This window comes from Pseudopodoces humilis, chromosome 3 (assembly GCF_049639895.1).
Source record: "Pseudopodoces humilis isolate 2021_Gansu_Grassland_sample_001 chromosome 3, ASM4963989v1, whole genome shotgun sequence".
Lineage (NCBI taxonomy): Eukaryota > Metazoa > Chordata > Aves > Passeriformes > Paridae > Pseudopodoces > Pseudopodoces humilis.
In genome coordinates this window covers 108090408-108115742 of record NC_142202.1, presented here as the reverse complement: position 1 = coordinate 108115742, position 25335 = coordinate 108090408, and the positions used below count along the sequence as shown (strand labels likewise).

Sequence of the window (25335 nt, the reverse complement as noted above, 5' to 3'; positions counted from 1 at the left end):
GGTGATAAGACCCTGGCACAGGTTGCCTAGAGAAGCTGTGGCTGCCCCATCCCTGGAAGTGTCCAAGGCCAGGTTTGGCAGGACTTGGAGCAGCCTGGGATAGTGGAAGGTGAAGATCTTAAAGTTCCTTTCCAACCCAAGCCATTCTATGATTATCAGCTTTCTAGCTAGTATAATAAATTCTGTGATTATCTCTAGGGTCGTGCTTACCATATAGCATAGTATCATTTAACCTCAGGAGAAACTCCTCATGAAAACAACTGGAATATCTCTTTTTATGTTTTTTTTTTTCCCTTTACATTGTTACCTTGACATTTTTAATAACCAGGGTGGCAACATAGTACCTTTGCTGTCAGGTGTCCATGTATATACTACAAATCAGAATATTATGTGATAGAAAAAGAATAATTTTACACAGATTGAGGGGAAAGCAAAAAAAAAAGAATATTTTTGCTAGTGTAAGATTTTACAGGCTTATGGAGAAATTAAAGATTTGAATGAGGAGGGCACAGGGGTCACAATGGGCTCATGGGTGAGGTCTGTTCAGCTCTGTTTGGTGCAAGCAAATGAAGGCTCAGGGAGTTCCTGTGGGGCTGCAGCACAGAGAAGGGTCAAGGAGTTGCAATTGAAGGAAAGTTTCAGAGCTCCTGTTTTGTCAAACTGTCATTCTTTAAAACAAGCTGCATAAGTCACTCCTATGCTCTTGTGAAAAGGGACTGATCCAAACTCCTGGCAGTAAAATGTAATGAATCTCATGCTCTTAATTCTCTACATACTGTGCTGCTAAAGACATAAGAGCCTATGCAGCCAAGGCCATATAAAACTATAAAAGAAAAAGATATTGGGTCCTTGTATAACATTTAAGACTGTTTAACTTTATAATAACTAGACTAGGTATTAATAAAGATAAGGGAAAATGGATGGCTGGGGCTGGCAATTGCCCACAGTCTTTTTTTTTGTTTTTTTTTTTTTTAAATATGGTTCCTGCTTTTTTTCCAACTTAGTTTGATCGTGAAGTGAGGTTTAGATTGTGCCACTTTCAGTTTAGCATAAGAAGCTGTAAATGTTCTGTAATGGAAAAATCCACCCCATGTCAAAATTATGTTGCCAGCCATCAGAAAAGGATAAATAACCAGAACCATTTAGAAACATTGGTGACATTGAAATAATCCTCTTGAAGTTTTATTTGAAAAACTGCATAAATGTTTCTCTGTTTGATTAGAATCAAATACTGTAAAAGACTAAAGCTGTAATACTGGTGTGCTGAACATGTAAAGCAATTCTGTTTCTTCTACAAATGTTTCTTTTTCCTGCTTTGTAAAATAATTTTTTTGTTCAGAATCTTTTTCTAGACATTCCTCTCCTTGACTTTTCTTTCCAGATTTTGTTTCCTATCCTGTTTGCCATGTTTCCCTTCTTACGTGTCAGGAAATTACCCTACCCTTCTCCATTTTGGTAAGATAACAATCTCTAAGGAAATCCAATTGCTTTATTCCATTCACATATCCTCTTCTTAACATCGTGAGCGTGGTTTTCAGTTGCAAATATTGGCACTAAAATTTTGGGGTTTCTATTAATGCACTTTTTTTTTTTGTTTGTTTGAATGCCTATTTTCCTTAGCAGTTAAAGAAATTACTTTAAGTAGGCTTTTCCATCAGGAGCTGGTGGGGACTAAAAGTAAGAAAAAATTTATAGTTGAGCTATTGATAAGCCAAACTTTGTGTTTGTTTGTAGTGAAATGTGTTCAGTACCTTTAGCACGTCTGGTGTATGTAGGTTGGCTTTATCATACTGTACACACAGAGAACACAGTCATGAAGCTTTTGGACAATTAGATATTTTATAGCTTATAGCTGTCCCCTGAATTTTTGTGGGGAAATCTCAGCAAGGTGAGTAATAGGAGAAAGGAAGCCATCTTTTTACTCCACAGATTAATGTGAGTTATCTTCTAAAATACTGGATACATTTCACTTGTATCAGGGATATTTAAACCCCAGCCACATGAAATGGTGGAACCATAATTTCTTCAGCCACCCTTCAGCTTTGCTTCTTTTTGTGAAGGCTTTTAAAGACAAGCTGCTATGAATACACTTGAAGCATTCACAAATCTTAACAAAGCCTCTTGTTAATTGTACCTCTCAAAGCTCCTAACAGCTGTGTGGTGGATCCATGGTAAGCTTGTAGAAGAGACATTTCTAATAATCCCTCCTATGTAGCTTTAGGCTTAGCTCATATTCTTAGAAAGGTGCTCTCACTCAGTCATAAAGTTTGGGTTTTTTTTGACCCAGATTATCTCCAGATGTGTATTGCTCTTCTGACACTATGATGGGATTTCCTTTAACAATTGCTCACAGACTGTCTGTAAGAATCTTATTTGGTAAAGCATTTTATTGATTGAAATGTGTGTAGACTCTGAACTTTCAGTGGATATCATCAGTATCTCTATTGGTTTAATGGTTTATTGGTTAAATTTTCTCTAAAATAACTAAAAATGCTGTTTAAAAAGAAAAACAAATCAATCCCTAAGCCTACAGTAAAACCAATCAACCTATCACCACCACCAAACCCCAATCTCCACCAACCTGTGTTTTAATTTCTTCCCTATACCAAAGGAATAAATTGGAAAAATAAAAACAAAAATTCAAGTACAGTCAGAATTATGTCTGACTGGAATCTGCTGACAGAATCTTAATGTTGAGCAGTTCTCTCAGGTGTAACAAATTCCTTTAGAAGCTCTTAGAAATATGGAAAAAATCCTTGGCTTTTGTATCATTCCACCATCTATATTTAAATAGTACACAGTTCAGGACTGTAGCAGTCTTCCAGCCTTGTCAAATATTGTGAATTTTTTTTTCAAAGTTTACATTTTTCTCAATATATTCTTGATATGCCTCATGTTTACTGTTTGTGGAGACAGGAGTGGCATTACAATCAGAACAGCAGCTAAATTTATAATTCTTACTTAAATTTCTTACAAAATGATTTGTCATTTCTGTGGAATGACAAAAGAAGGATCACTTAATGTCAGAAATTAGTGAGATGAGGGGAAAAAGGCATAAAAGTTTTTTCTTGTTACCTTTTTAATGATTCCTGACTAACATAAATCATAATTTGTCCTTTGGTAACCTGGTCTAGTGGAGAGTGTCCTTGCCCATGGCAGGGGCTTGAACGGGGAGATCTTCAAGGTCCCTTCCAACCTGAACCACTCTGTGACTCTGACAGCTTCGTACTCTGGGGTTACTAATTGAGTAAAGACCATAAAGATGACCCTGTGCTCACTGTTGCTTGCAGTGCATTAAATGAAATATTTTATTGGCACAGACTAGAACAGAAATCCCTTCTCATTTATTTTTCCCCTCATCCTCTTTTCCGTCAGCTGCTTGCCATTCATCATTCTTCTGTTTCTTCCTTCTTTTTTTTCTCCCCCGCTTGTTTAATTGCAGGTATGATTGCATGTTTACAAAAGACTGTTTTGACATTCTGTTCTCTTGAATAGAAGTACAAAGCAGTAGAACTGATTGGTAACAGTGCTATAAAGGAATGGGTGATGAAGTAGGTCTGATCAGGGCTGTCCAAAGGAGCTGAAGGTTCTAAGGCCTTCAAGGATATTAATGCAGAGAACAGATTACAATCAATTAAAACGTTCAGTGGAAAACTTAGTACCTACAGGTATAAATTAGCTTTGACAATGTGTGTGTAAAACTTGTATTAATCAGATGATTTTAAGACATCCAGAGCCTGAAGGGGTATGAATGGTTTTCTTGTCTGTCCTGTAATGGGAATGTAGGAAAAGAGATACCATAGGTTCTATTTACTAAATCATAATGTCAAGTAAGAATCAGAGGTCATGGAAAAACATCAAACCCAAAATCTTGAATGTTGTTTATGGTGCCTGTAGTAAATACTTTGTGGCATTTTAGTTACAGTCTATAGACTAACTGATTAATTTGGGTTGTAAATTACATATAATAACTGTAATCTTATGTCAATGCTTAAGTAAAAAACACCACTCAGTCTCACTAAACATCTGTTGTCAGGTAAGTATATTTATTTTTGTGGAGAAAGGGCTAAGTCCTGTTGTTACTTAGGTGAAACACTTAGGTTGCTAAGACTAGCTGTGGTCAGTTTTTCCTATTATCAACTTTTTTTTCCTGAAGTTGCCTGTTCTCAGAGGATGTAAAGCTTTTCTGCTGATCTGAGAGAGTTTACCTAGAGGTGTGAGCATGAAGAGAGTAATGAGCAAAGAGATCTGTGTGATTGAATAAAGTAGGAGCATGGAGTTTTGAAGTGTTTTATTAAAGACTATGAAGCTGTGTATTATCTTTAGATACTGAACATGAAAAAACTACCCTGCACTGGCATAGGTGCACTTAATGTCTTGTTAGCTTTCACCAGCATGTGGAGTACACAACTATGTACTTTACCATTTTGCTTTAATTTTTGTCTTAGTCACTAAACTTGCATTTTCATGCTTTTTATGCAAGTTCAGCAACAAGAAAACACGCTTTTAAGTAGTTGAATATGGCAGCTCTTGAAAAAAGTAATAAATATATTTTCTGCTGATGCTGTCATGTTGCTAGAGCATTTCTTCTGTTCACACAAATTAACCTGAATTTAAATCCTAGTTGAATTAACTCCTTTTTTTTTTTTTCAAGGGGGAAAATGCAGTTTCCCAGATATGTCAAAGTCATGCAGTTGTTTCAGATATCTCATGTGTTGTATATGGTGAAAATCCTCAAAACAATAAGAATTCTGATAATTATTTTTTTTGTATCTCAAAAAAAAAAAGAAAAAGGATAAAAAGAACAAAACCAAACCTTCTGGTCTTGATGGAGGTCTCTGTTTTCATCTTTTTGTAGATCTGTTAAGCTTTGATGATGTAATAGCTACCTCAGATAACCTGTCACACCCGACTGCGAACCGGCCCAAGATGCCTGGTAGGAGGCTGCCCTCCCGTTTCAATAGCAGTAGTCCTGTGAGTATTTTGGGGGTGTTCTCCTAATAGGGAACTAGAAACTGGCTTTCCAGGAAACAGGACTGCAGTGGGGAGTATTCTTCTGAGCCGTTTATCTGTGAGCAAAGTGTTACAGGGGTGTTCAGTTCCTGGAGGTTTTATTGCAGGGAGGTCCATTCCCAGCAGGGAAGTGAATTTAAGAGAAACAGCTGGAACTGTGCTGCAGCTGAAGGAGTGTTTATATTCCATGGGGTGTTGCTGCAGGAAATGCTCAGCTCTTCTGGCCTCACAGATGGTGAAATAGGTGTTGTACATACACACAGATTTGAAAGTGTCTTTAGTGACTTTCACAATTGGCCACTATAAATTTGTATTTTAATGCTGCTGTAACGTAGGGCTTATGATGTTAGTGCTGATGTGAGGTTGGCAGACAGGTGCAGAGTCCTTGAAATCAGTTTTTGTCACTGGATGCTGCGTAATTAGTCATGCAATTGCCACATACAGTTACTGCCTATTTGTGTTTTATGGAAGCACCTACAGGCTCCCAAAAGCATCACAGGTTTAGGTATTGGAAATATGCTTGAAAATCCTACCCAAGATTCCCGTTTCCGATTTAAGTTCACATGAATGTGGGGAAGGAAAATTATGACTGTCAGGGACAGAAAAGTCTTCTAGTGTAGCAATTAAAGTTTAGTTACTTGGTTTTCCCCTTGCTATTGCATTTTCAGACAACTTTTTTAATTTACTTTTAAGTTTTGTTTTGTTTTGTTTTTTTGTTTTAAATTCTGAAAACCTTTTCATTCCTTATGAATGGTTTACCAGGCAAATCAAAATGTGGGTCCAGAAAAAAGTTTGAAGGTGCAGAAAGAAGAAGAAAGTGCCAAACCAAAGCCAGTTGAAACAAAGAAGGTATGATGCTACCAAAGTGCCAGAGGAGTACCAGGCAGCTTGGTGTTCTGTTCATCCTGTTTGCATTTCCAGTACAGATTCATGCAACCATATGAATGCCAGTGCTTGTATTTAAGTACAAGTGAGCTGAGTCATTTAATATAAAGTTCATAGTAAGAAATTTAGTACTGAAGCTTATTTATACTTAAAGAGGGCATGACTTCTGATGAGAACTGTTGTGTCAGGTGGTATTCCCCAATTAAGTTCCATATCTACTCTGCCTTCAGTCTCCTGACAGGCAGAACAACTGAGCAGATCAGCAAAGTGCTCAAAAGCTCGTTTATAACAATCCAGTGGGATCCATTAAATCACTTTTGTTTTAAGTGTAAAGGACTTTGTATGTGTAACTACATTGTTCAGTGGCTACAGGAACCTCAGGCAAATCCTTAATTAAGAGCTGTGTAAAGTAACTATCTCATATAGTCCAGTAATCCATTCAAACTGGACATAGTTTTTTACCTTTTAGGTAGAAAATTAAGGGAACTTAAGCATGTTTAGCTCCCACCCTGGTACAGCCTGTGTGCTGTAAGCATTCAGTTCATAAGGATTTCACTTCTTACCTTTATACCAATTTATTTTTTTAGCCATCTGCATTCAGCCCACTGATTCCACCTTCATCTCAGAGACCAAGTTCTGTCATACTCGACTTCTTACCTGGAGACCTCCAACTTAAAGGAGAAACAGAGGATGAAAAAAATTCTGTGGAAGACCTCAGGTCTCAGATTAATGATTTAATGGGTCTAGTAGACGCACTGAAGAAAGAGCATGGGTAAATATTTCCTTTGTCAATCTGCAAAGGGTTATATAAACATCTTATAAGTGTCTTCACTGCCAGAATAAAATAAGAAAGCTATTCTATGCTAATAACATACTAATACAAAAATTCAGATGTTTTCTACTGAAATTGATCCTATTAAATGTCCTAAATATGTACAAATTTGATGTCAGAGTATTTTTGGAATTCTTATGCTTTTCCCTCCTACTTGCACTTCTAATGTGCATCTAATGGAGGCACTTCTGCATCCATTACATATTTTGGAAAGTATTTCTTAAACAGTTTATGCCTTCATTGTAAGGAAAAGTAGTTAATTTTTTGTGGTGATGACATAAGTGCATGTGCAGGCCTTGTGTAACCTTTTACACAAGAACTTGCAGTATTTACGTGACTGGTAGGAACCTTATATTCTAAGTAATTTATTCTCTGTGTAGAAGTAGCCAGGTTTTTTGAGGTTATTTTAGCTTGAATTCAACTTAAAATATTAAATAACAGCACAGACTTTTAAGTAGCCTCCTTAAAATTTGGATTAAAAATTAGGGATAGGTGAATAGCTGTAGGTAAGAAGTGTTGAGTGATGGTGGAAACTTGTCCAACAGATGAGAGTAACAATTCACTGGTGCCTTGTTTTGTGAATCCCACTTGTAAAATTCAACAAGGCCTGTGCATTCTGTCCTCAGTAATGTGAAGTTTCTTTTTCCCCCTGCTAACTTCTGTTTCCATCTTAACTACTATTAGGAGAGAACTAGAAAAACTAAAGAAGGATTTGGAAGAAGAGAAGCTGTTGCGAAGCAATCTGGAGGTAATGTTACCACTATGGGAGGGCATGGGGAGTTTATGGGTGTGTAGGCTTTGTTCTGGGATTTGATGTCACAGGAAAGTCTTAACAAACCTGTTCAGTCTCTTTTTGTGTTGCTGTTGTATTTGGTGATTGAATGAATGCCTCAAGAGGCATTTGGATGTACAGAGAAGATCCAAATTCAGATTTCTTTTTCTGGAATGTATTTTTAACAATAATTTAATAACATAAATAGTAACACTTGTGGAAGTTGGGATGGAAGTTCAGTGTTGCTGGATTTTGCTCTTTGCTAGAAATATGTCCAACTGGACAAGTTCCAAGAGAGACAGTAAATACTTTGCATTTATAAGATTGAAAGACCTATTTCATTTAGGTAATCAGAAGAAAAATAGGGCAAAAGCAAACGTCTCTAAATTTTTGATTAATGGTTTTAATATTAAGTGTGGATGATTTGCCAAAAGAACAGAATGCATCTGAAAAATTTCCTTATGAATGAATGCCACTCCTCAGTTTACTGATGAAGAACACTACCTGCAGTAGTAGGTAGTAGTATGATGCCGTTAAGTAGTTAATAGGATGAGCTCACTGTAGGAAATTATTTCAGTCTGGTACAAAAGGGCATTTTATTTGTGAAATAGTACAGCTTGCTGGCTACAAAACTACTGGAGACACATGAGAGAAACTTCTGGTGAGTCTCTCTTTTTAATGTGACTCTAAAGCATTTAATGAAGATGCCTTAAATATGCACTGGAGCTGACGAGGAAGTAACTCCAGGTGTCCTCTAAGTCCGTTTCAAGAAATACAAATTAATCCAGGCAGTGTTTTGCATGAAAGGCTGTTTTAGAAAGTTATTCTCAGGTGATGGTGCAGCATTACATGGGGACATGTCAGGTGATTCCATAACCCAGATTTGACTTCTTTTTTCAGAGAGTTTATTCAGATAAACCCATTTCTAAAACAGACTTTTTTTTTTTTAATTTTAAAAAGATTATACCAGAACTGTAGTCAAATCTGTAATTATTTTAAATTCCTGTTCATTTAGCAATACAGTGGTACAAAATCAACTGTAAGTACTGAGCTGTCAAATGCTTCTATGGTGCAATACATAAGTGTCTTTGAAATGCAAAGATTATAACTTTGGTGAAAGCTCTGAAGACTTTATACCTACTTTAATACTGACTTTCTTTTCAAAATATCTGTTTTTTTCAGCTTGAAATAGAAAAATTGAAGAAAGCAGTGATGTCTACATGAGACAGCTATGGACTCAATGTTTTTAACTCACTAGGAATTCAAAGCTGAACACAAGGAGAACTGACTCTTATTTCGTTATAATGGATGCTGGTGTTCTACAGTCTAAAGAAAAAATATAGTAGAAAAAAAAGGAATATAGTCTTATATTCAGAAAGACAAGAAAACAAAAAAGAATAACGGTGTAATTTTTTTGCCAATATAAAAGAGGCCTTATTTCTTACTGTGCTGGAATTGCAGACCTTATTTTTTTGGTTTGCTTGAAAATACTACTGAATCTGTATAGAAAGGAGAGGGAATTCTTAATAGATTTTTATTGAATACCTGTAGCTTAATTTTTAAAGAGATCTATACAATAAATAGGGTGATCTGTCTTTGCAACTAATCTGTAAAATAGTCCATTGGAAGGGATGGAATAACTGTATCCTAATTGTAGTCACTAGTTTTCCCCACCTGCAAAAGGGAATATGTGATATTTGTATAATTTTGGCAGTCTTACCCAGGGTTATGCTGATGTGCCTGTCTGCAGTGAGAATATTAATACTATGCTGTTCATGAGTAATGAGATAGGAATTTGTTACTGCAATGAAGCAGGTGAGACTCCTGTGCATTGTAGAAAGATTGAATGATCTAATCCGAGTAGTTCAGCAGAACGGTTTGTCTCTTGCACTATTGGATTAAAAAGGGATTTAAGACTGAATTGTGAAATCATGACAAAATTAACTGTTAAACCACAAAATGCAAGGAAATCAGAAACAAAGTGAGAGCCCAGTCTTAACTCAACCTGTTGTGCCTAAACTATTACAGTATACAGCATGAAAGAGTAAACCTTAAGTCACAGCGTCTGTACTTCTGTGTTTCTGAAGTCATCAGTCTTTCTAGTTGTTCAAGTATGCATCTTGATCTGTTTTTAAAATAGTCAGGTTTTGTTTATATCTCCAAATAAATCCCTTTGGAACTTTGATACTCTCAAAAGCTCTCAATATTTATATATTTATGCCATAAACTTTCTCAATATATTAAGTACCTCTAAACTGAGTAACGTCTTTGTATTTAAATGAGTGATTGGAGCAATTGCTTTGACATCATTGTGCTGGTGTCCAGGATGGTGTCTTTACTTTATGGAAAAGAAGTTGAGCTCTTGTGGATTACCATTATCTTTAACCCCTGGACTCAAAACTTGCACCAGAATAATACACAAATAACATGCAAAGTGATGTGAGACAATGGTATTTATTGTTGTGTTTGTCTGATTAAAGAATTAAAAACATACAGCTTTAGAAAATCAGTCAAATTCATTAGTTCTGTTAATCAGCTCATTTCCTTTAGGTCTCCTATAACTTAAAAGGCAAAAACATGCCATATAGTTTGGCAACTTCATCAATAAAAGAAAGTAATTAAGTTTTTCTTCATGGGAGTAGTCATAAATAATTATTCAGTATGTCACTTGTTCAAGTGACATGCAAATGTTAATTCTTGAGAGTAATCCCACACTGTGGGATTCTTCCACAGTTGATGTGTCATAAAATACAAATGTCAAAAAGTTAGTTGGGGAATGTTTGTCCATTACTGATTCAGATAATTCATGAAATCTGATTGAACCCTGATCAATACACTATGCAGTTACTGAGTAATATTTGCTAGTCAAATTGCTAGTAAGGTGATTCACTCTTAGTGCTTTTAACCTTGAGTTGCCCAATTGCATCACAAATGAATTAAGGAATCATGTGTTTCTCGTCGGACACTAAACTCTTGCCTGGAATTCGTACCTGTAAAGCAGGTGATGAGGGACAAGAGTTGAGCCTAATGGAGGACCCAGTTTTGTTATACAAGCTCTTCACTGTGATTGAAGCAAGAAAGAAATCTTGGAAGGGGTCGCTCTGCAGAAATTGTGCCTGTGTGTGAGCTTGCAGAGAATGAACAGAACAAGACAATCAATTAAAGCCACAAATGAAAGGTGTTTGTTATGTAATGGCCTTTGTTCGCTATAGCAATAAATGACCCAAGTGCAATGACTTGATTTAATAAACCCTCCTTTAAAAGTCGCTGCTATGAGTATTTGTAGCCATAAGGAAGTTGCCCTGATGTGTGTCTGTCTTGTTTTCAGCTAGTGTTACGTACTGGAGTGGAGGGGGAGAGGGTAATGGTTTTGGAGACATTCCACAGTACAAGTTCCTAAGAGCAGTGTGCTTCACTGACTTGTCTACCGGTGCTGTAAAATGATGCATGCTATCCAAACTCAGCAAATAAAATGAGTATAAAAACCTCTTCAGGTGTCTGCTCAGTTCTGTTCAGGAGTGTTTTGTGTGCCATTACATTCTTTGCAAGGAGGAGTATGAGGAGTGGAAGCAAAGTATTTATGATAGTTCCCCTTTAAAGTTTTCAGATTTCCATTTACTCACGGGGATGCTCTGGCTCCTGACTAACAGGATGGCTTAGGATCCAAACAGTTGGAAAGCTCAGTTTTTATTTGCAATTATAACTGGGAATATTTAACTTCTCAGGATCTATTCATTCCCCCTTTTTTTCCCCTCTTGGCCCATATTGAACTGACCGTACTGTGAATCATCAGAGGCTTTATTTAAGATCCCTATTGCCACTCAATAACATGGATAAATGCATGGTTGAGTCCCCTTCTTAAGTATATAGTGAAGAACTGAAGACTGAGGGTATGGCATGTTTAGTAAGGATATGGAAGAGGGAAAAGGCACATAGAGAAGAGAACAGCAGAAGGGCATTTTTAAACTGCCAGGTTTTCATTCAGTCTTGTCTAAAAATCTTCTGGTAGCACACAAGGTATAGTTAAAAAAAAAAAAGCAAAATTATAGGTCTACTTACTTGATTTTTTTCCCACAAAGATGAATTTTTTCATTAATGTTAGTGGAAGTGAATTTCTGATGGACCTGTGATTACTGCAAGGTTTGAAGTGTATAGCAAAGTATCTGTTGAACTTTTAAATAAATACCTGGTATTCATTAAATTAGCACAAGTCTGTTGTTAACTCTTTCCAAAGGAAATGGTAAACCCAGGTTTCCACAGCTGCCTTTTGGCTGCTGTAAAAGTTACCTGAGATGTTTCTGATCTCTGAGAAAGCAGGTGGTGAGCACAGCATTGAAGCAGCTGGTTGCAGGTCTTGGGTAATTGGATTTTGCAAGAGCTGTGAAGACAAACCCCTCCCTGTTTGTTCCTGAGGAATGTAAACAACCCCAACCAGCTTGCGACTGATGAGGCTGATGCTGCTGGGGTCAGGGCTTGGAGTGCCCTCTTTGTTGGGAGTCATGGTTTCAGTCTCTTTCCAAGCCCCCCTGAGAGCCCAGATTCACACACCTTCCTCCTGGGAGAAGTGTGTGGGTGCCTGAGGGCTGCAGGATGTTGGGTTTTGTGTCCTTCAGAGAACTCTTGATGTTGAGGAGATGTTGAGAATCAAGGACCATTCAGTTTTGCTGTCAGAGTAAGGGGTCAGGGAGTGTGTGGAAGCACAGCTCCAGGTGATATGGGCAAGAAGCCTTTTGAAACATGTTCATACCTTGATATGATACGCTTTTTAGCCTTAAAGTTTTTTTTTAACTGATCTCTATCTGGTTGTGTATCAAGTACAAGGAATAAAACCTTCCCAGGTGGCTATACTTGATTGTGCCTGGCTAAATTCCTACTTGATGCTGATGTGAGACTGGCTATATCAAAGCAGAACAGTAAATAATACCTATCTTTAGGTTAAAACTGGAGACATGACTGTGGCTGAGCACAGGCTGGAGTTCTGACAGTAGACAAAATGACAGGAAACCCTGTAAGCTCCTGACTAACACACTGCAGGAATGTAGAAAAAAAATTAGTGATCAGAGCTCTTCCAAGTCAGGCCTATGTGGAGGAGTGTTAGGAATTGCTCTTCTCTAGTGATAAACTACTTGCTGTAAATTTCTGGCTATTGGAAATCTGGTTCTTGGAGTTGAGGTGATATTTAGAGAGCCAATAGTGACCATGGCACAAGGTTCAGCAGGTATCTGTCACCCTTTATGATGGGGTAGCCCTGAAGAAAAGATTATTATTTGCCCATTGGGCTTTTTAGATGCACAAGGTGCTGTCAATAGTGTGCTCTTGCATTTATGAAGGATAATGCATTAACTTGACCAGATTTTGATAATTAATGTTTTGAGGTCTTTAAGAGATTGTTGTTTAGAGGAGTTACGGATGCTCCATCCCTGGAAGTGTTCAATAATAGGTTGGAGGGTGCTTAAAGCAACCTGTGACAGTGGATGGTGTCGCTGCCCGTGGCAGGGGATTGGAACTGGATGGTCTTTAAGGTCTCTTCCAACCCAAATCATTCCATAGTTCTGTGAAGTGCAGGAGAGCAGAAGCTGCCACCTGCACCCAGAGGAAGGGCACCAACCCCTCAGGTGTGACTCATCCCTGTGGACTCCTGGCAGAGGTGGCAATCTGGATTTGTGGGTGTGTTTGTAACGTGTTTTGTCATTTTGCAGTGCAATACCTTCATCTGCAGGTTCCTCAGCCTTAATCCAGTCAGGCAAGAAAAGAAGCAGCTGCAGCCCAACATTATTTCTTCATGGGAAAACTCCAAATGAATCGGAGCACCAAGACAGGGCTGGGTAAGGCAGAGTGAGACTGGGAAAGGATGGCAGCACATGAGTGGTTAGACAGTCACATCTGAGACCTTGGGGGATCCCTGGCTGGGTTAATTTTGCTCACAGTATTCCCTGGACTACTGAAAACAGTGAGTACTTCCACAGAATGTCATTATTCCAGAGCTGCTGGAGAATTATCAGTAGTCTGTGAAATTGGTTCATTCATAATCTGAAATGCATTTAATTGCTAAGGCTGTTTTTACCTTGGGCTTCTTTCCTTAATTTTATATTCTTTTTACATCTGTGAAAATAATTAGATATTTTAATTAACCTCTGGGGTTTTTTTCTGCTAGTTTTGTAATTGGTCTCTAATCAGTGTTGTCACTTTGAAGAAAATTTGGAGTTTTCTTACAGCTATATATAAAGATAACTTTCCTTTTAGAACTTGCTTCACTTAAAGCTACACTTTCCAACTATGATTCCTTTAAAAATACAACTAATACCATTCTGAAGAATATAGAGCTTTACTTTTTATCCTTGGATGACCATGTGAACACTGAAGCCTCCTGCTGCAGCTTAACTTGCTTGGTAGCAATGGCAGGTTATCATGTTATGGTGATTTATTGAGTTTTAAACAAGCCATGCAGCCATTCAAGCCCTAAAACCAATAGATTAGGTCCTGTAATAATGGCTTTAATACTTCTAATGAATGTTAAAGTTGCGAGTTTGTAATATTTCAGAAAACATTTCTCTAGCAAATTATTGCAAGATCAGTATAAATCTTAATTTTGCAAAAAGTGTGCCTGTAATTTTTTTGTGCGGAACATCTTTGTAAACTTAACTGTAGTTTGTTTTCTGGAGTAGTGGAGAGCGGAGAGAAGTGACTCAAGGTGATGAAGGACCCTTTGGGCAGAGCCTTTGGGCCCAGCATTGGGAGGGGTGTAAATCCCAGTTGTCATTGTTTGAACAGATTCCTCTGTTTGCTGTGCCCACATAGGGCCAGACTGCTGTGCAATACATCCTGCCAGTAGTTAAAATTAAGAATATGCGTGGGGTAGAGGAAAGGAGGATAGTTCTGTAGAGTTTTACAAAATACTTCAATTTCACACCAACAGGAGTCAGAGTAAGGGATTTGAATGTAAGGCTGTGACCATTAACCAACATAGGAATTACTTTTTAAATTTACAACCAGTTTTGTTTTGTTTTTCTATTTTAAGAGGTCTTTTCTCTCTTGTAACCCCTGCCCATCCACTCCTTGCTCTTTCCCTTCTGTTGAGGGCTTTGAAATGAACTGGAGAAGGAGGATCACCAGCTTGTGACAATCTCCTGAGCTTGTGGTGTGGAAGTGTCCCCTTACTAGAAAGTCCTTTCCATATGAGAGGGTATTGACACCTCAGCTGCTCATATGCCTGTGTCCTGATACATGGATGGAGCAGAAACCTCTGGAACAGAGGAGTATCATGTTTACAGCTTCTTACAAAGGCAGGGGTTATTGGCAGTAGATAGTTCATGATAAAGAGATAAATCATCCTCTCTCTGTTTATGCTTTCATGTGGCCCAGTGTCACTACATCCATGTTTTTTCCTAAAGTAACAGTGACTTGCTGCAGTCTTGCTTGTTTTGCCCTGAGTTTCTCCACTGCACAGTGGTTGCCTTGGCAGGTTGCAGTGCTGGGACTGGGTGGTTTCCAAGATGAGTCAAACAATGCAGCCGAGTGAGCTCAGTGTTTCACTGCTGGCTGGGGCCGGTCTCTCGGTGAGCCCGAGATACTTGGAGATGTCCCAGATTTCTCCCTCACTCAGAGGTAACAGCCTCAGTTAGGTGGAGTTGCACCTGTGATTAAATACAAAATGAATGTGAATTAATTAATGGTGAGAAACAATGAGCTCAAGGATTCCGAGCTGTGTAATGGAATTAGGGCTACGAGCTCACAATAAGCATTTAATGACTGCAGAAATCAGAAAAGAATTTGGTGCAGCCTTTCACCCCAAACCTGTAGGTGTTTCCCAGCCACCTCCCGTTCTTTGGCAATATTGATCTGAATATTCTGCTTCACTTCTCCTGATTCATTTTATTTCCTCAGAAGAGCTAGTGGCTGCTAGCTTTTAACTCAGAAAATGCTTTTCATATTAACAACTGTATTCTGAGACTGGCATGAGGTTTTCCTTAAGAGCTGCCTTAGAAATTCAGTGCATTAGTTGAACTTTTATGGCAATTTCATGATTAAATAAACCTCCAAATCTAAGAACATAGCATGGTGACCAAACATCACAGATGAAAGAGGCAGGCAGCTGTGTGCCTGGGCCTCTGATTCTGTCAGATGGGAGAGCCTGGAGCCTCTGGATGGGAAAACACATCTCTGCTGTCCCAGTGCAGGACTCCTGCTTCTGATCAGCATCATCTGTGTTGATCTGTACGTGTCGGGGAAAATTGAGGGGCTCCTCTCAAGGCTTGGTAATTTGGTGAGGTTTTTCATGTTGCCTTCTCTTGAGATCCAGCTGTCATCCTGTTTTGCCACTGTGCCATTGCTTCTTGCTTTAGTGGTTTAACTCAATGACTTTTATGCATTTTTTTTTCTTTTTTTTAAAATTAACTGAATCTACTTGTGGTGATAGAAGATCAGTGTCTCAATTCTTCTGAACTAACAGCAGTTGCTTTTGCCTTGGACATGTCTAGCATCTAATAATCAGACTTGATGTACATGTTGTTTTTTCTTCATTCCCTTTCTGGATTATTGTTCTCCCACAATTATACCTGCAACAAGTTGCATCCCAGGATATTTAGCTTTCATTAAGGATTGTGGGCAACTTCATGGAGGGAATAGAGGTCTGAATCCTTCTGCAAAGGAAATAGCTCTTCACTCTCGCCCTTGTTGGTCATATTTCGATTTCTGGGCTCTGAGTGCCCACGTTTCCTACTCATGTGGCAGGAACTGCCCAAGGAGAGCAGAGCATTGAACCCAGTGGAGATGAGACTGTCTTAAATCACTTCAAAAGGGACCCACAGGCTGAACTGTTTTAATAAGCTCCTCAGCTTACAGTTTAGAGTAAATTATTAATGCAGTAACATCCAGTGTTGAAAAGATTTTTTATTTTTTTTTTTTTAAGAAAGGGTTCACAAGTCATTCTCAGTAAAGGTAATGAATTATGAATGCCCAAAAATCACCTTGCAAGCCCAGTAAGGACAGTCTCTGGCATAGGTTTAGCTTCTTTTTCACTAGTGAGTAATCAGCCTGTGTTCAAAAAGTGGAAACAGAGATGTCTAAACTTCTTTAACATCTTTCTTCCAGGAGGAAATCAGCAAATGAGTGATGATGGATGTGAGGGTGATCCACTGCCTGCTCCTTTGGGCTGCACACTTCTTCTTGGCCATGTCACACAGCACTCCCAGGGTAAGTTTCACTAGACCAGGCTGCTCAAATCCCCATCAAGTGACCTTGAACACTTCCAGGGATGGGGCAGCCACAGCCTCTCTGGACAGCCTGTGGCAGTGTCTCACCATCTTCATCATAAACAGCTTCCTCATCTGAGATCTCATCTGAGATCCTGTGCACAAGCTCAACAGTGTCACTTCAGCAGCAGGGTCCAACTGAAGGCTTCATATGTAGAGGCAGACCTGAAGTAGAGAGTTCTCAGCTGGTCTGTGTGAGCAAAGGGCCACAAAATCTGCATTCTGAACCTCAAAAGGACTATTTTCCTCTTGAAACCCTTTCTGATTGGTACCAAGGAGTCATCTTTTACTTATGTAAACATTTACTCTACATTCCACTTCTTATTTTTCAGGTTCTCAGTAACAAATCAAAGACTGGTGATGAGCAAGGTACAGTGCCTTGGTTAATGTTTTGTGAGATGTTATCAATACTTTACACCCCTGATACATCACAGACCATGGTATGCTGTCTTTCACCTTCTAACAGTGTCTGCTTGGTTTATTTTCCAGATGCCTGTATAAATCTCATTCCCTGCCAAGATAATGGAGCAATTTGTATTCAGCCTTGCTCTCCCTCCTTCCATGGGGAGACAAGTTTTGTCTGTCAAGACAGAAAGTGGCAGCTGTTGTCAGATGCTTGTGCAAGCCTGGATGTTCAGTCCCTTTTTCAGGTGAGGATGCTGTTGTGCACCTACTTTGACCTGTGCTTTTAACTTCTTGCAAAGACAGACCCTCCTTCTGTGTGCCTTCAGTCCTGATCAAAGGGAGATGAGATCCTAAAACACAGAGTAACAGGCTTTGATAACAGGCTCTGACTTCATGGAATCAAAGAATTGTTTAGGTTGGAAAAGGCCTTTAAGATCATTGAGTGCAACCATCAGCCCAGCACCACCATTTCACTGCTGAGCCACAGCCTCAAGTGCCACCTCCACACCTGTCCAGGGATTGTGATTTCACCGCTTCCCTGGGCAGCCTGTTCCAACACCTGACCACCCTTTCAGAAATTTTTCCTAATATCCAATCTAAATCTCCCTTGGTGTGTCTTGACACCATGGCCTCTTGTCCTGTCACTTGTTACCTGTGAGAAGAGCCTGACCCCACTTCACTATTACCTCGTTTCAGGTAGTTGTAAAGAGTGATAAAGTCCCCCCTTGAGCCTCCTTTTTTCCAGGCTAAACATTGCCAGATCCCTCAGCCACTCTTCATCAGACATTGCTCTAATTCTTTCACACTCTTAAATCAGGGGATAGGAAATAAATTTGGGAGATTCTTATGTGGGAACATAATTCAGAAATGAAGTTGCCTTGTTCACTTGCCTGGTGTTCCTCACCAGTGGATCTAAACTGAGATAAGAACACAGCAGGATGAAACTGAGGAAAGAACAACACCAATGTGTGTAATAATCAGATTATTTATGATAAATTCACCTCAGCTGCAAGATCCTTATTCAAGTCACTTCAAGAATAAGATACTGCATTTAGTTCTCGCCCCTTCCTTCATGTGTGTAGTGTAACCATGATATTCTTCTCAGGTCAGCTCTGGTCCTGAGATTCAGTCCATCTGGCACCTTCTCTGCACACCCAGGGTTGCATCTCTTGCCTAGTTGTAGCTGTGGATTAATTTTCATTCTTTTCACTGATTGTCTCAAACCTATTTCTTCCCTCCAGAGGATATCCCAAAGTGAACTCCTCCCATGCTCTGGAGGACACAGTGCTGGAGCACATCTTCCTTTTGGAGGAGGAGGAAAGCTAGGGCATGGGAAGCCTGGAGATGGAGCAAAGCATTTTGGTGCTGGGAATCAGAGCTGCCAAGCTGATTTTTCTTGCATCATCCCAGATATCCTGTCTTCACCAGCCATCCCAGGAAACATTGCTGATATAGTGGAATTGCTAAAGAAGATTTCCCTGCTGCTATCAGAGAATGTCACCAGAGGAAAAATGCAGGTATTTACTTTTATTGGCTTTGGAGGTGCTTCTGAGCTTTATGGAGCATCCACAAGTATTTTGTCCTTATGGCCACTGTCCAGTGAATTGGTGGCTGCAAGTCACATGGAGATCACCTGGGAAGAGTTTCCAGAGTGGGATATCTTGTCAGAGAAACTTTTTGACTTACTCATGTGTGATGAAAATACTGTGGAATTAAATTTCTTTACAAACAAAGGTTTCCAGGAACTGCTGTCATAGGCATGGGATAACAGTACAAGGAAGAATTAATTTCTAAAGTATGACACTATAGGGAAGGCAACCTTGGAGGTGCTGACCTGCAGCTGTGTTGTCACGTGTAGTACAACAACAGCCGAGATCTTTCCCCGATGAACTCAGAAATCGGAGAGTGGGGGAAGAAATAGAGGGAGTGTGGTAAAAACCAGACCTGCACTGTGGGTCAGCATCTGGAATAGTACTAGGGTGTCCTTTTTGCTTTATATTTACTTCTCCAATCACCTTTTGATGTAGGATATGAAGAGGATGGGACAATTCTAGTAATGAGATGTTCGGGTTTGACTGGGATGGATCATGGGAACTTATTCATTGTCAAAGGATTATTCTTTTATAGAAATCACATGAATTTTTTGGGGGCATTGCCAGAATAATAATATTTGGTTTCTTGTAACATAAAACAAATAAATTCTATTCTGCTTGTTTGTTTCAGAGCTACAGCAGGATAGCAAACCATATTCTGAACAGCTCCATCATTTCCAACTGGGCTTTTGTAAAGGACAAAAATGCTGGTTCAATATTACTGGACTCAGTGAATTTATTTGCTGGGAAGCTTCTTCTAAGGAATGAGTCAGAAAGTATCCAGGAGCCCTTCATCGCTACCAAAGGCTACAGCATACACAGAAACACTTCTGGAAGGAGCTTTGACTTTTCCATGGAGTTCAACAGCACAGGCAACATCACTGGGAATGTGGTGATTCCAGAAGAAGAGCTTCTGAGGTTACCCAGGGCTTCCAAAGCCATCAGCGTTGCATTTCCAACGCTCGGAGCCATCCTAGAGACCAACCAGCTGGACCCTGCTTTTGTGAACGGGATGGTGCTGTCGGTGTTGCTGCCAGAGGAGCTCCAGAACGTTTTGCTCACCTTTGAGAAGCTGAACAAGGTGGAGCAGGTGGGGGCTCAGTGCGTGGGGTGGCACTCGGGCGAGCGGCGCTGGGATCCCAGGGCGTGCCGGCTGCGCGCGCACAGCGTCACCGCCGTGGTTTGCGTCTGTGCCCACCAACACCGCACCTACAGGTCCTTCTCCATCCTGATGGCCCCGGCCGCGCCACGGGGCTTGGTGCTGGATTACATCACACGGGTGGGCCTGGGCCTGTCCATTTCCAGCCTGGTCCTCTGCCTTGCCATCGAGGCCGTGGTCTGGCACCACGTCACAAAAACTGAAATAACCTACATGCGCCACTTCTGCTTGGTCAACATCGCAGCCTCACTTCTTGTCGCTGATGTCCTGTTCATCTTGGCAGCCATTGTGCACAATACAGCCCTAAACTACCAGCTGTGTGTGGCAGCCACTTTTTTCCTTCACTTTTTCTATCTTGCCCTGTTTTTTTGGATGTTTACCCTGGGCCTCTTGATTCTCTATGGATTATTGTTAATTTTTTTTAAGATAACAAGATCTGTATTCCTAGCTGCAGCTTTCTCTATTGGATATGGATGCCCCTTGGTCATATCTGTCCTCACTGTTGCTATTACTGAACCAAAAAATGGGTATTTAAGGCCTGGAGCCTGCTGGCTCAATTGGTATGAGACAAAAGCACTTTTGGCCTTTGTTGTACCTGCCCTGAGCATCATTGTTATGAATCTCATTGTGGTGGTCGTGGTTGTGGTGAAGACTGGGAGATCCTCCGTTGGAGAAGGCTGCAAGTCACAAGATTTGAGCAGCATGATCCGAGTCAGCAAAAATGTTGCCCTTCTGACACCTCTGCTGGGCCTCACCTGGGGGTTTGGACTGGCGACGATCATCGACAGCCGCTCTCTGGCCTTCCACATCGTGTTTGCACTGCTGAACGCCTTCCAGGTAAACTCTGGGACACTGGGAGTAGTGTGTGTGCTCAGACCTTGGGCCTGGCATAAAGGTACCAGATCAAAGGGGAAATGGCAGCAGGTGTTGTGTGTGAAAAGCAGGATCTCAGCTTTCCCTTCCACTCGGTGCTTTCCTGCAGTGCACGCACGAGGCATCCTGGGTTGGTGTTTTAGGTGCAGGTGGGTAATGGAACAAACTGGTCTGCTTGGAAGTGGAACGAGGAATTAATCCCATGATTAATTTCTGTTAAATGTAAAATACACCAGTTCATGTCCACAACTACAAATCTGATCCTTAACAATTACACTGAAAAATTCTCCCTTCCAGAGTAGATGACACTGGCACAGGCTTCCCAGAGAAGCTGTGGATGTCCCATCCTGGGAACGTTCAAGACCAGGTTGGATGGGGCTCTGAGCAACCTGGTGTAGTGGAAGGTGTCCCTGCCCATGGCAGGGGGCTGGAACTGAATGTCCTTTAAGGTCAATTCCAACCTAAACCATTCCATTCCGTGATTCCATGGTTTTGATTAACTCATCAGCATGAACACCAGTGTTACCTGATGCCCTGCTGCACACCCAGTCTGCCTTAGCTCTCCCTGGCTCAGGCTGCACTGAGTGGGCTGAGACAGCCCTGGTGTGTTACCCATCAGTCCAGTTCATAGTCAGGAGGAACACAGGTTATATCCATTCCTGATGTTCCCAGAGAGCCCATGTGACCTGGGTGGATAAAACCATTTTGTGCATTGCTGTTACCCGAATCACAAGTGATGAGATCTCTCCTTAATGAAAAGACATCTAAAAACACTTAAGAAATATCATGTGGTTATGTTGGTTTTGTTAACTGGTTTTGCAATTTCTTAGGGATTCTTCATCCTGTTGTTTGGGACACTTCTGGACAGAAAGGTACTTATTCTGGATTATATGAACATTTTTTACACCTTGAGAAACTGGTCCCTTTAATATTTTTTATTTAAATCTGCAGACAAGAGAAGCCTTAAGGATGAACTGCCTTTCATCGAGGCGTAGGTGGGGTCTAGAAAAGGTAAAGTTTATTTATTTTCCTGTTAATGGCTAATTTACCAATTTACAAACCTTATTTGTATGTCAGAAGCAGGGAACCATCCACTGCATCTTACAGTATATAACATTTTTCACATGTAAATCCTTGCTGAAGGACAGGTACATACAGCTATCTCAAAAGTCTGCTCAGGGTATTAAGCTTCTAAATATCAGAAGTGGCAATCGATAGATTTTTGTGATTCCCACATAACCTTCTGCTGTGGTTACAAAGGTGAAAGTGGTATTTTCATCTAATCTCTTCACCTGCAGATGTCAAAGCCCTTTAGGCAGACAGTGCCAGTAACTTTTTCCCCCATATGTGAATCAGATTTACTTTAAGGTCACTGAATAAGGAAGGAATGGAATTAGGAATCAGAATTCCCAATATAATTACCTATTTGCTGCCTTCACAAAAACATGGATCTGTATGCCAGCAGGGCTGCTTTAGGACGTCAGAGAGTTGTTCTGCTTTCATCTGGGGGATGGAAACCACTCAGAGCCCAGACAGTGTGTTTGGTGCTAATTGATGTGCACTCATGAGAGCGTGAGGTTCTTTTAAATATCAGAGCAATTCATTAAAAGCAATGTTTCAACCTCAAGGAAACAAGCCGTGTTTTAGCAGCTTCCTGCAAAAACTTTGGCAAAATTGTTGACATCACTGAGTTGTTGTTTCTACCTCTCCTGCAAAATTTCTGTCTGTTGTCCTTGGATTTCTTTTGGTACCAAGGCTTTAGTGGTTTCACACAATATTTGTAAAAGTGAGTGCCCTTTAGGTGTCTCAAGAATTACCTGCAATGTTTTTGCTGCCTGCCAAAAGAAACTGTGTCAGTCCAGTTTGGACATGGGAAAAAGATTTTCTTTTTTTTCCAGTCTATTTCTCAGTTATGATCCTTGTATTGAAATCTGTGGAGGGCTTCCAGTGACTGTGTGTTCAAATGTATGTGGTTTATGAGGGGAAAATAGAGGGGTTAAGGCAACTATTTCTCCTCTCTGAAACCAGCATTTGGGGCAGAAGAGATTGTGCAGCTTTGAAATTACAATTCTTTTATCAATCCAAGAAGATCCAATAAAGATATTTCACATCTTGTCAGGTGTTAGGTCGTGGTTGAAAGTTTGAAAGTTAAAGTTCTCTCAAGACACCTTCAGTATAATAGTCTGGAAACAACAGATGGAAATGTCACTAATCCCATGACTCAGCAGCATTTGATAAAAATATTGAGTGATCTCACTGGGCAAAACTTGGTGTGGAAACCATGGCTGTGTGTGCCTAGGAATTTGGGTCGATGTTGTCACTCACCTGGGTGGAAGAAACCACGTGTAGGTGTTTACTGTGGCATAACAGAGGGGAAAGATGTGAGTCATCCACTTTTGTAAACATGGGTGTAAACATGGAGTTTGACTCATTAGAGCTGGAGAAGCTTGTCACACCTGAGATGATTGTTTAAAAAGAAATAAAAAAGTATTGTTTCAGAGAATTTCAGAATCATAGGATTGTTTAGGTTGGAAAAGATCTTTCAGGTTGAGTCCCACCAAGACTTGGCTGCCAGCACTGCCAAACCCACCACTAAACCACTTCCCCAATGGTCACATCTACATGACTTTTAAATACCTCCAGGGACTCCACCACTGCCCTGGGCAGCCTGTTCCAATGGTTCACAACTGTTTGGTGAAGGAATTATTCCTAATATCCAATCCAAATCCCCCTGGCACAAGGTGAGGCCATTTTCTTTTGTCCTGTTGCTTGGTGCATGAGAAGAGATCCCGACCCCACCTGGCTGTCCCCTCCTGTCAGGGAGTTGTGCAGAGCCAGAAGGTCCCACCTGAGCCTCCTTTTCTCCAGGCTGAGCTTTCCCAGCTCCTCCCTCAGCTGCTCCTCATCAGAGCTGTGCTCCAGATCCTTCCCCAGCTCCGTTCCCTTCTCTGGACACACTCCAGCACCTCAATGTCTCTCCTGGATTGAGGAGCCCAAAATGGGACTGTGTATCCAGAGGTTTAATGGTCAATGTAAAACACTGGAATGGCTATTGCAGGCTCTTGCTTCAGGTCTCTGAGTTTCCCCAGACCTGCAGGAGCCTTTCCTGTGGGTCCCCTTTTAAGCTGACCATCTTGTGTTTCTCACAGGATGCTGAGGCAGCTCCTGTTTGAAATGGACCCTCCACCTTCAGAGATGATTCTTGTAATCTGACCTGATTGTTTTCCCTCCTAGTCCTAGCAGTGGACTGTTGTCTTCAGTGGATCTGACCAGCGAGAAGAAAAGGAGCACTTCTTGCAGAGAGGTGCTGGTTTGAGGGGAGCAGAAGAGCCTGACCAGCTCAGAGCATGGAAGGCACTGTCCTGGAGCACAACCATGGGAAGCATCGTGAAAAGCAGAAGAGAAAAGGCCCTGAACCTGCTGTCAGGAGCAGGAAACCATCAGTGTTGCTGCAGCCCTTGGAAGAAACATGCTGAAACAAAAAGCTTGTTTCTCACCTTTGTGAAAACTGCTGTGAGGAGAGTTTGTCCTCATTTGCCATTTCAGTGCTTCAATTTCTTTCTTTTTCTTTCCTTTTATTTTTGTCAGTGAAATAAGGAGCTGTACAGTATGTAGAGCTGTTGTAAAATTATTTAATTTTTCATGTGATGTACAAATGTTGAGCATTATCTAGCTGATTTTGGCTGTCTTTTGAGTAAAACTGATCCTATTTGTTGCTACTGTATTCATCACTTCCATTTGTCCTTCCAGACTGATGGACAGCTGTTTCTGCATTGTACCTGTTCTCTCCCTCCCAATATTTGTTGTCTCCATCTCAGTTCTTGTGTGTCAGAGGAACTGTACAAAGCCCTTTTCTGATCTGTCCAGACAGAATTTTCATTATTTTTCCTGTTCTGCAAGACAATGACAGAGATGAACAAGATGAACAAGAAAGAGGACACTGCAAATTATCAGTTTCCCCCTTTAGATGTGGGAAAGCAAGCAGAGCTGAATCAGATGGATGGACATTTCCTGTGCAGTGTCCTAACAAAGGAGATTGTTTCTCCATGTCAGATGGGGTATCTGGTTTAAGTAGAAAATCTGTCCTTGTTCTGAGAAACCCTTTCTAATGAGGACTTTGATAGAAGCATTATTGCCTCTTGTCAGGATAAATTCATGGTTTCAAATGAAAATAAAGTTGAAATTTTGTCACTGTTTCTAACAAGTAGTACTTATCCTTCTCTACCAAAAACCTAGATAAATGCCCTCAGTATTACCTCAGGTCAGAAGTCACTTAAACCCAAGTGGCTTCACATACATTTGAAATATAGAAGATTTAAGCAAAATAACACAGTTTAAGGTCATCAACAAGCCTTTACTGAAGAGGGAGAAAAATGCCCCAGCATGGGAAAAGCCACAGCCAGATGTTCTGATGGGAGAAGCTGAGGAGGGTCTGGAGGGAAGAGCAGTGCTTGTTTAACATAGAGAAAAGTGAGTGCTTGACAACATAGAGAAAAACCCTGGTGGTTAAAAAGGGTTTCTAGAAGTTTTTTTCTGGTTTCTTATTCTTGTAT

At 40.3% G+C, this 25335-nt stretch overlaps 2 protein-coding genes across 6 annotated transcripts in view; both read left to right on the top strand.

Annotated features, from left to right (window-relative positions):
- The window catches only part of CD2AP (CD2 associated protein), a 77700-nt gene extending 66709 nt beyond the window's left edge, over window positions 1-10991 (top strand). For all 3 annotated transcript variants that reach the window (XM_014251489.2, XM_088053582.1, XM_088053583.1), the window contains 5 exons: window positions 4859-4974; window positions 5776-5862; window positions 6486-6670; window positions 7415-7478; window positions 8685-10991. In XM_014251489.2, coding sequence (XP_014106964.2) covers window positions 4859-4974; window positions 5776-5862; window positions 6486-6670; window positions 7415-7478; window positions 8685-8726 — 494 coding nt within the window. In that variant the 3' untranslated portion in view covers window positions 8727-10991. The remainder of the gene's footprint in view (window positions 1-4858; window positions 4975-5775; window positions 5863-6485; window positions 6671-7414; window positions 7479-8684) is intronic.
- Window positions 10992-13029: 2038 nt separating this feature from the next.
- Window positions 13030-25126, top strand: ADGRF4 (adhesion G protein-coupled receptor F4). 3 transcript variants are annotated; one of them, XM_014251411.2, is made up of 10 exons: window positions 13030-13117; window positions 13202-13327; window positions 16593-16694; window positions 17086-17122; window positions 17243-17403; window positions 18400-18675; window positions 19382-20746; window positions 21613-21654; window positions 21734-21793; window positions 24017-25126. In XM_014251411.2, exons 3-10 carry the CDS (start codon window positions 16614-16616, stop codon window positions 24020-24022), a joined length of 2028 nt encoding a protein of 675 aa, XP_014106886.2. In that variant the 5' UTR covers window positions 13030-13117; window positions 13202-13327; window positions 16593-16613; the 3' UTR covers window positions 24023-25126. The 3 variants fall into 3 exon arrangements, with proteins under 3 accessions (XP_014106886.2, XP_087909985.1, XP_087909986.1); XM_088053859.1 differs by lacking the exons at window positions 21613-21654; window positions 21734-21793; window positions 24017-25126 and having other exon boundaries at window positions 19382-21047; XM_088053860.1 differs by lacking the exons at window positions 21613-21654; window positions 21734-21793; window positions 24017-25126 and having other exon boundaries at window positions 13202-13452; window positions 19382-21047.
- Window positions 25127-25335: the final 209 nt, after the last annotated feature.